The sequence below is a fragment of the Oryctolagus cuniculus genome, chromosome 8, assembly GCF_964237555.1.
Source record: "Oryctolagus cuniculus chromosome 8, mOryCun1.1, whole genome shotgun sequence".
NCBI lineage: Eukaryota > Metazoa > Chordata > Mammalia > Lagomorpha > Leporidae > Oryctolagus > Oryctolagus cuniculus.
The window spans coordinates 133,989,849-134,000,845 of NC_091439.1; the positions used below are offsets into that span (position 1 = coordinate 133,989,849).

At 39.8% G+C, this 10,997-nt stretch overlaps 1 protein-coding gene across 1 annotated transcript in view; it reads left to right on the forward strand.

Annotated features, from left to right (window-relative positions):
- Window positions 1-6,740, forward strand: part of NAF1 (nuclear assembly factor 1 ribonucleoprotein) — a 40,075-nt gene extending 33,335 nt beyond the window's left edge. Inside the window, exon 8 of the mRNA XM_002720551.5 lies at window positions 3,900-6,740. Coding sequence (XP_002720597.2) covers window positions 3,900-4,345 — 446 coding nt within the window. The 3' untranslated portion in view covers window positions 4,346-6,740. The remainder of the gene's footprint in view (window positions 1-3,899) is intronic.
- Window positions 6,741-10,997: the final 4,257 nt, after the last annotated feature.

The following is a 10,997-nucleotide window of genomic DNA, read 5'->3' on the forward strand; positions in this document are numbered from 1 at the left end:
ACTACTTAATTAACACCTAAGTCACAGCATTTTATTTTTCAGCAGAAATTCCCTTTTATCATGCTTTTCTTGTTTTCTTTTTCTATTTTTGACATTAAAAAATTTGAGATAATTGTATATTCATGTAAGAAATAGTAGGGGGGATACTGTATGCCCTTTATCTATTGTACTCTAGTCACAGAATTTTACAAAACTATACTCAGATTGTATAATGTCACATCTGGGACATTGATACGTTGCACTGAAGATACCCAGTATTTTCATCACCAGAAATTTCCTCTTGTTGCCTTCTTATAGTCACAGCACATCCTTCCTTCGTACTCCCTCTTTTTCTCAGAGTATCTACAAATCTGCTTTGTCATTTAAAGAATCTTGTAAATAAAGACATGTGGGTTGTTTCCATTTTTTTGGTTGTTAGATTAAAAAGCTGCTTTGTAAATATTTGTGTGCTGGTTCTTGTGTGTAAACAGTTTCATTTCTCTGGGATAAATATCCGAGAGTGCGATTGCTGGACTGGATGATAGTTAACCGAACATGGTGAGTCTTCTCAAGAAATTCCCATGCTGTTTTTAGTGTGGCCACGGTATTTTATATTCCTATGCAAGGACTCCGTTTTCCTGTATTCTTGCCAGCATTTGCTGGTGTCACTATTTTTTATTTTAGGCATTCTGTTAAGTACATAGTGATAGCTAATTGTGGCCTTAATGTGTATTTTTCTAATATGTAATGGAGAACATCTTATCATTTGCTGTCTGTATATTTGCTTTAGTGAGAATATCTGTTCATTCCCATTTTGTGATAGTATTTCTTTACTGTTACAGAACTATGAGAGTTTTATAACAACATATTGTAGTTACTAGTCCTTTGTCATATGCATCCTTTGCGCATAATTTCTTCTAATCTATGGCTTGGTTTTTCATTCTCTTATTAGGGCCTCTTGAAGAACAAGTGTTGTTAGTTTTGAGGAAGTTTGGTTTATCTTTTTTCTTACATGAGGTCTGAGAACTTGTTGTCTAGCCATAGCTCTTAAAGATTTTTACCTTTTTTTTCTTCTTAAAGCTTCATAGTCTTCTGCTAAATCCATGATTCATTTTGAATTAAATTTTGAATAGAATGTGAAGCTTAGATCAGTGTTCATTCTTTTACTATGCATACCTATTTATTCTTGCACCATTTGCAAAAAAAAGAAGTATAGTTCTTCCAATGAAATACTTTTGAACCCTTGTCAGAAGTCACTTGACTGTATTTCACTGTATTTACGTTGGTATATTCTGTGTCAGTGATAGTGTTTCATTGACTTATTTGTCTACGCAATGTTTTTTTAAGATTGATTTATTTTATTTGAAAGAGAGATGGAGACACACACACACACACACACACACACACACATTCTATCCGCTGATTCACTCCCCAGATGGTCATGTCAGCCTTGGCTGGACCAGGCTGAAGCCAGGAGTTTCATCCAGGCCTTTCACATGGGTGCAGGGGGCCAGGGACTTGGACCATCCTTCCCAAAGCTCATTATCAGGGAGCTGGATTGCAAGTGGAGCAGCTGGGACTTGAACCGTTACCCATATGAGATGTGGCCCTGCAGATTGCATCACAGTGCCCGCCCCCTGGCAGCAGTGGACAAGAGATCACAGTGCTTCATATCCTCACCACTGTTTGTGCTACCACTGTTGTGAATTTTGGTCATTCCAGTATGTGTGTAGTGATGTCGTTGTGTGCATTTCCCTAATGACATACAATACAGATCTTCCTCTTATGTTCTTATTTTCCATCTTTGGTACGTATCTTTGCCTGTTTTGTGCAACAGTTCTTTGTTAGATAGTTCTTTTGTTAATTTTTCTGAGAAGCAGGAGGAAAAAGGGAGAGAGAAAGGGAGAGAGTGCTCCCATCTGCTGATTTACTCCAGATAACCTTCCTCAGCCGGGAGACTCGAGCAGGGAGCTGGGAACCCCGTTCAGGTCTCCATGTCGGGGGCAGGAACCCCGTTACTTGACCACCACCACTGCCTCAGGCGTCTTCCGTGGCAGGAAGCTGAAATCAAGTCGAGCCAGAAATCAGACCCAAGTGCTCCAGTGTGGGGTGCATTTGTGCTGACTAGTAGTTAACTGCTAGGCCAACTACTGCCCTTCTCCTCGTTTGTGGCTTTTCTTCTTTTCATTTTGTATGTCCCAGAGCAGAAGTTTTTAATTTCAATGAAATACAGCTTTTCAGTTTTTTTTCACTATTGTCAATGCCCTGTCTAAAATCTCATACTCACTCCAAGTTTCATCTAAATTTTCTCTTATGTTACCTTACAAGAGCTTTATAATTTTACATTTTGAATTTAGGTTTGTGATCCATTTTGAGTTAAGAGGGTAAGGCCTGTGTCTATATTCACTTTTTTTTTTAAAGATGAGTTGTTTGTATGAATTTATTACTGGACTCTGTTCTGTCCTGTTGGTCTTTTACCAGCTGATTATTGTAGTTGTGTAGGTGAATCTTGACGTTTGATAGTGTTGATCTTTTAGTTTTGTTGTTCTCCTTTAGGATTATTGAGTTTTTAAATATCAATTAAAATTTTCAGTTCGGGGGACTGGTGCCGTGGCTCACTTGGTTAATCTCCGCCTGCGGCCCCAGCATCCCATATGGGCACTGGGTTCTAGTCCCGGTTGCTCCTCTTCCAGCCCAGCTCTCTGCTGTGGCCCAGGAAGGCAGTGGAGGATGGCCCAGGTCTTTGGGCCCCTGCACCTGCATGGGAGACCAGGAGGAAGCACCTGGCTCCTGGCGTTGGATCGGCACAGCGTGCCGGCCGTGGCGGCCATTTGGGGGATGAACCAGCCAAAGGAAGACCTTTCTCCCTCCCTCCCTCCCTCCCTCCCTCCCTCCCTCCCTCTCTCTCTCTCTCTCTCTCTCGCTGTCTTAACTCTGCCTGTCAAATAAAAAAAAATTTCAGTTCAGTGATTCTTATTCTTTTTTAAAAAAATCTTCTTTTTTTCTGAGACTTTTTAAAGTATGTTCATCATTTCTTGATGCAGCATTTTATGGCTTTTAATATCTTTCTCAATTCTAATGTCTTTGCTTTGTCTGTCTTTTTTCATTGAGTTTGAAACCTTCCTGCTCCTTTTTATGATATATTGGGTGTTGAGACTTTGGGTCTTACGTGAATCATCTGTTTTGGCTGGGTTTGTTTGTTTTCTTTTTCTTAAACACCATCTTGTAGGGAAACGGAAAGGAACAGATTGAAGTCCAGCTTTTCCTCTTAGCCTCTGTTGGAAACACAGCCAAGGAGCTTTGTCACTGCTGGGCAAGGATAGAAGACTGAGGTCTTAGGCTGTGCCTGATAGTGGGGGTAGGAACACCCCTTCTCTGCCCGTACTCCCTCATGGTGTTCACTGACCCTGATGCAGGACAGCCTCACGACCACTAGGTGAGGATGAAGTCCTAACTGGACTTGGTCTGTGCTGCCGCCGCTCTAGTGCCAGAGGGGAGCAGACTGTGTTGTTGGTGGGGCGGATGTTTAGGACCCCCCGGCAGATCTCCACTGTCATTTTGGGGAGGCATTGATGCTGTTCCTTGTGTGGTCTGCTCTTGACATTAGCTGGCGGGACGGTTGGGGCAGCCCATTACAGTCTGTGAAGGAGGAGGCCGAGACTCCCCGCCCACCTTTCTGATTGTGGGTGGGGGTGGTGCCATGGTTTTTCTTGTTTTCTGTGGTTTTATCTGTCCTGATCCTTTGGCTTTAAGTTTTGCTTTTTTAATTCCCTTAAAATTGACAGTTTTAAAACTTAGTATTTTAACCGCCGTAAGATATACTGATAATTAAAGAAAAGAAATTATTGAAATTTCATACAGTATTTTTTAATATGTTGAATGTGCTTCATTGTATTTTCATGTCTTTTTCCCTCTAATAGGTGATGATTTTGCTGAAGTGCATCAGAATTGGAATGCTTACAGCTCGGCCTCAGAGCACGCGAAAGGATTTCGCAACAGAGAATTCACGCGAGGATTCGCCAGGGGCCGATATCCCCGACCTTGCCACGGCAGGCCGCCACCTCAGCAGTTTTACAACTCAGAACAGGAGACTTCAGGATATCCAGCTCAGAGGCAGGAGAATCCCATGCTTCCACAGTACCCCTTTCCTCCTCCAGTGTTTGACATGCATAATTTTTCACTTCCCCCACCACCGCCGCCGCCGCCGCCCCCATCTGTAAACATGGGCTGGGCTGCACCTAACGTGGCCCCTCATCCAATGCTCAACATACCCTACTCCCTGCCCCCGCCCCCTCCCCCGCCCCCGCTGCCGCCTCCACCGTCATCTGCGGATAGCAGTGCTCCTCATTTCGGATCTTACTATTAAAATTGTATGCATTTGCAGAGAAATGTGGACTTTGATAGTATATGGTAGGATATTTTATTTTTTAAGAAAAGAAAGTGATTATGGAGCTAGATTTTTAGAAAAACTGTAAAATACTGAATAATTCCTTCAGTTGTAGGTTGGTATATATTTATAACCTTTGTGAAATTGTATTCATCTGAAAATTTCTGCCCAAATTCTTGGAAAAATCCAATAATATAGTATTCCATTAAAACCTTTGAGCTATGTCTTCCTCCACCCTGCCCAACAGTATATATAGAACAGGTTGAGCACCTCTAAGCTGAAAATCCAGAGTGCTCTCAGATCTGAAACTTTAAGCATTGACAGGAAGCTGCAAATGGAAAATTGTACACCTGTCCTATGATGATGGATCATGGTCAGAATGCTAGACATATTAAAAAATAGTCTTCAGCTTGCATGTATATATTAAGCATAAATGAATTTTGTGTTGAGTTGGGTCCTCTCACCATGGTACCTCAGTATCCAAAATCTGAAAAATTCCCAAATCTGAAATTCTTTTGATTCTAAGCATTTCAGGTAACAGGTACTCAACCAGTGGTGGATGTAGAACAGATTTCATTATGGATTAAAATACACTAAAGGCACTAATTGTCTTCTTGGTAGAGTCTGAAAATGAAATGCTAAAGCCCTATTCAAAGTCTTTAAAATAAACTGTTTTTATGAAGTTTGGGATTTGATTTTGATTATAAGTGTACCTTACCAGTAAATTGTAATGATTTTTTTTTTTCCTTCAAAACAAGTACAAATTGTAGAAGAGGAGAGCCTTAAGAACTGGCAGAAGCTCTATGAAGTTAATGTTACTTACATTCAGGCAAGCTTCTGTTGTTTCTGTCATTTGAATACTCTTTAGAAGGTTATACTATTTAAGTTTCACAAGAAGATATATTGAGGGATATGTCTTCCATAAAGTGTCCTAGATTCTTATATACTTGTTATAAATTAGATACTTAATAAATATTTATTGAATAACAATTTAAAATTTTTAATGAAATGAACTGTGACTTTTATATAAAGTGTAAATGTAAGGGGAATTCTCCCCTTTGCTGGTTTTCCCCAAATGTCCTTGACAGCTGGAGCAGGGCTAAGCCAAAGACGAAACCCAGGACGTCACTCCAGGTCACTTGAGCCATCGCTGTTTCCTCCCAGCGTCTGCATTAGCAGGAAGGTAGAATCTGGAGCCAGAGCCTAGCATCAAACCCAGCACTTCAGTGTAGAATGTGAGTGTCTTAACCCCCAGGCTGTCTCCCCAAAATTTTTAAAAGCACTAAAGTAAAATCTAAAAGCCTTTTTTTTTTTTTTAAAAAAGAGTGGAATAAATATAGTAAACTATCAAGCAGTGGTAATCACCATGGCATTTAAAAATCTTTCAAAATTTTTGCCTGAGGTACTAACAGTAAATAATGTTTATTTTTTTAAAAAAATTTAAAAATAAATTTTAACAGACATAAAAGTTACACATTTTTGTGGAGTACTAGGTGATATTTCATAGCATGTATACTTTATATAATGTCCAATCAGGATAACAGTGAATATTTAATATCCAAAGGAACATAAAGCTTAATTATATTCCTTGACCCTTACTTTCAATTAAGTTGGTGTCTTAACCACTTAGGTCCAATTTTTGCCTTCTTCCCTATGTTTAATTCAGGGCTTTGAAACTCCGAAATGCCTAGAAATCATCTGGGTAAGTTTTTTTCTTAATATACACTCTTGGAGTTTATCGCTAGAGTTTAATTACGTAGGTCTGAGATAAATCCTAGAGAACTATTTTTTGTCAGTACCCTGGAAGTTAATTTTAGGAATTTTGTTCTGCACATCTGTTTTAAGACAAATACATTACTCTTAATTTCTTGGCCATTCACTTTGGAAACTCAGGGGAATTCTTTTGGTGGTAGCAGTGAGGATATCCAAATTGGTGACAAGGAAAAATAAAACAAGCTGCTTAAATTAGCATCTTACTTGGTCCTCAGAGGCATGTTTTGTCAATCACATTTACCTTTGGAATTCAGGAGGACTCAACTGCTGGAATGTTTAATGTATTCCTTTCAAAATTCATGTGTTGAAAGTTAATTACTGTCATGGTATTAAGTGGTAGGGCCTGTTGGGAAATGATTACCTCCCTAACAAGCTGTAAGGTGCCATGTTGTAAGCAGACAGAAGCCTTCATCAATAATAGACCTGTTGGCATCTCAGTCTTGAACCCCCAGAGCTGTGGGAAGTAAATTTTTATTTTTTATAAAGGACCCAATCTGCTGTTTTGTTACACAGTGCAAACGAATGAGGGCACCAACTGTCATATTTGGAAGAGCAAAATAATAAATTGTCATCATTCCCACCTTAATCTTAGTGTTCCTTTTCAGAAATCATGTGGCTCTAGATCCTGGTATAAAAGTAAATGCTTAAAATGTTTGACTCACACAGTTTCTTAATTCAGATAGAAAATTCTTTATTATTAGCCTTTTCCTGTAATAAGTTAAGGTAGGTTGTTATAAACACAGTTGCAAATGGCTAATGGCTTTGCGTGTTGGTAGTTGCAAATGTGTTAGAATGTTCTGAGTAAGGCCAGTACCGTGGTTCACTTGGCTAATCCTCCGCCTGCAGCAGCGGCACCCCTGGTTCTAGTCCTGGTTGCCCCTCTTCCAGTCCAGCTCTCTGCTGTGGCCCTGGCGTGCTTGGGCCCCTGCACCTGCATGGGAGACCAGGAGAAGCACCTGACTCCTGGCTTTGGATCAGCACAACGCCGGCCATAGCGGCCATTTGGGGTGTGAACCAACAGAAAGGAAGACCTTTCTCTCTGTCTCTCTCTCTAACTCTGCCTGTTAAAAAAAAAAAAATGTTCTAAGTAGAACTCAGTGGCTAAGCTAATACCTTTTTAGATAAGTCCTTTCTTTTTTCAGAAAAAATAAGGCGTGATTACTGGGTGACATGAAAAATAGATAACCGAAAACTGGGTTGAGAGTCCAGTGGAGACCTAGAATAGAGTGCAGTTTCAGAACTTAGCAAAGGACATGTCTTAGTTCATTTCGTACTACTATTCCAGAATGCCACAGACTGCATAATTTGGAATGAACAGAAATCCAGTGGATTACTGTTCTAAAATCTAGGAAGTCAGTATCATGGTGCCGACGTCTGTGAGGGCTTTCTTGTTGCATCATTACATGGCAAAGGAGAAAGGGCAGAAGACAAGCCTGAAGGCATCCTTTTATGACAGCATCAATCCCATTCATTCATGAGGGTAGACCCCTCGTAGAATCACGTTTTAAATGTTCCCACCCGAATACTGTTACCATGGCAATTAAATTTCTATTCAGAATTTTTAGCGGACGTTCACCCGTGGTTGGATATTTCTTAAAAGCAATGTGGTTAAGTAATGCAATACCAAAAATGTTGCCATCTCTGTGAAGCTAGATGATTAGCAATAGACCCTAACTTGTCAGTATTAATGGGAAAGAGAGGATACAAGTAGCAAGCAGTGACATGGCACCTGAATGCAGAAGTCTTATTGTGTGCCCACACTGGGATTTGTCACTTCCCCTGTCTCCTTTTTTTGCTGCTTTTGGTTGCTTAGAGATGGTGAACACCAAGTATATTTTAAAAAATACAGGTTAGGGACAGGTGTTGTGGCACACTGGGTTAATCTGCTGCATGTGGCACTGGCAGCCCATATTGGAGCACCAGTTCTATTCCCAGCTACTCCACTTCCAATCCAGCTTCCTGCTAATGTGCCTGGGAAGGCAGTGGAAGGTGGCCTGATTGTTTGAGCCCTGCCACCCATGCAGAGACTAGGATGAAGTTCCAAGTCCCTGGCTTTTTCTGGCCCATAGCTGGCTGTTGTGGCCATTTTGAGAATAACAAGATATTTCTTTCTCTTCTTTCATCTCCATCTCTCTCTTTGACACCCTACCTTTCAAGAATAAATAAATAAATAAATCGGTCATTTAATGAATAAGAAATATAATCTGAGTTCTTGAACTGTAATTTTCAAGTGTTTGATCAATATGAAGAAGTATTATATAAAATACTAGGAGCTTGACAATATTCTAATTACAGGGGATATATGTTTCTTGTATTTTTCTCTCAATAATGTTTGGCATTTAGATTTTTTTTTAATATTCTTTTTTTTAAATGGAATTTTTTATTTTTTATTTTTTTGACAGGCAGAGTGGACAGTGAGAGAGAGAGACAGAAAGGTCTTCCTTTGCCGTTGGTTCACCCTCCAATGGCAAGGGCCTGGGCCATCCTCCACTGCACTTCCCTGGCCACAGCAGAGAGCTGGCCTGGAAGAGGGGCAACCGGGACAGAATCCGGCGCCCCAACCGGGACTAGAACCGGGACTAGTGCCGGCGCCGCAAGGCGGAGGATTAGCCTAGTGAGCTGCGGTGCCGGCAGGCATTTAGATTTGATACATTTTCATTAAGTGCTTTAAAATAACATAGGTTTTTTGGTTTATTTGAGAGGCAGAGAGCTCCCAGCTCCCATCTGCTGGTTTACTGCTCTATAACCACAACAGCTGGGACTGAGCCCAGATGAATTTGGGAACTTGGAGCTCAATCCAGGTCTCCCACAAAGGAAACTGTGTGAACCCTTAGTGCTGCTTTCAGGGTCAGCATAAGCAAAAAATGAGTCCAGAACTAGAGGCAGGTGTTGAAACCAGGCACTTTGTTATAGGATACTGGCATCCCAACCAGCTCTTAACCACTTGGCCAAATGCCTACCCCAAAGCAATATGTTTAATTGCATTTAATGGTTCCTACTAGATCTTGTACTCAACAGCCCATTGAGTTCTCCAGTAGAAAAAGCAGTCTCTTTCATGTCTGGGTGATTTTTAAGAAAAAGAAGAATTCTTTGTGTCTATTCTCACTTTTTTCCAGCCTGTTTCACCAAGGTACCTAAGATAGGCTTGAGACAAAAAAAAAAAAAAAAAAAATTGTGTTTTAATTTATTTGAAAGGCAGAGGTATAGAGAAGGAGAGAGAGAGAGAGAGATGCCTTCCATCCTCTGGTTCACTCCCCAGATGGCCTGCAACAACCAGGGCTGGGTTAGGATAAAACTAGAAGTCATGGTCGATCCCAGTTTCCCATGTGGGTGGTAGGCATCCATGCATTTGAGCCATCATCTGCTGCCTTCCCTGGCAGCCTTAGCAGGAAGCTGGAAAGAAAGCAGAGCAGCCTGGACTCAGCCACTCCCAACATGGGATGTGGATGTCCCAAGCAGCAGCTTGATCCACCTGCTGTACAACCCCTGCCTTGGAAAATTCTTAGGACACTCTCTTCACATGCTCAGGGTATTTAGAACTTTTAGAAATAAGCAGTCCTGTGCTACTATAGTTGAATCCTATGGAAAGTAAATTAGTGTAGTGTCAAATGCTAAATCCTTCCTTATTTAAAAAAGGAAACTAGATAAAACTTTTTGTAAAGAATTTGTTCACACAGTATGTATTTATAAAATCTTTTGTTCTAATGTTGCATATTTGACACTAATGATAAGCTCTGAACCATAAAGACAAAAAATAAATTCAGTAGAATGCAAGCTGAGAAATATTAGAAAAATAAAGAATTGTGTTCAAGAATTCATTATCAGATATTGTTGCAGTTACACTGTGATTTAATACTTTGAGGCTAAAAAGAAATTCTCACGTTTGCATTCTTTTCTGCAGATAAATTGCCATAATCCAAAAGTGTATCTTTGCTTCTCAGATTGTGACTGATCTTAGTTTTATATGGTTGTAGATTATGACCAGAAAACCAAGGAAACAATCTAATGTGGCTGAAATTAAAGTTGAGAAATATCTCCTTAATAATATCTGTCAGGCCAATGTACTTGTTTTGAGCTTAGCAGCAATGAAATTATTACACCTCATTTTTGACTGCACTAAATACCTAAATTGTTATCATTAGTGGATTAGACATGAACAGTTACTTAGTATCCTGGAAACGAAGTATAAATTTGTGTATCAATGATAAACTATCTAATAATGAAATAGGCAATGAAGAGAAATACAAATATATTCTTGTGCACATGGAATATTAAAAAGTATATATTTATGAAATGTATATTTTATCTACTTATCTGTCTATGTACATATGTATACATTTGAAGGCGGGTACAAAAATCTGATTGTTATGCATCTTTTAGTTGTTTAGTGCCTTTCCTTTCTACCCATACAAGGTTGATGCAATAGAATAAATTTTATGTTGTTACCTTGTAGTTAGTCATATTAATGCATCCCCCAAACAGAACAAACTGACCTTGTTTATGTGGTAAAAGCTTTTTATTTATATTGAGGCTAGATGGGCCAAACATTGTTTCTAACAGCAGGTATGACCCAAATAATAATATGATGGGACAAATACAAAGGGATAGAATCTATTAACACAGAATTCCTATTAAAATGTGATAAATAGATGGTGGTAGTGTGGAGTGTTTGAGTGATTGAGATGAACTTCTAAAATGTTCTCAGTATCAATAGCCACCACAACATGGAAAACCTGTCGGTGCAGCTCTCAACCTTTTATTGTGTGCTCCCTTGCTATCCAGGAGTGCTGGGAAAAAACGCTGTCTCCCCCCATCTCACAGCTTTTATGTATCTGTTTGATTATGTATCATGCAGTGT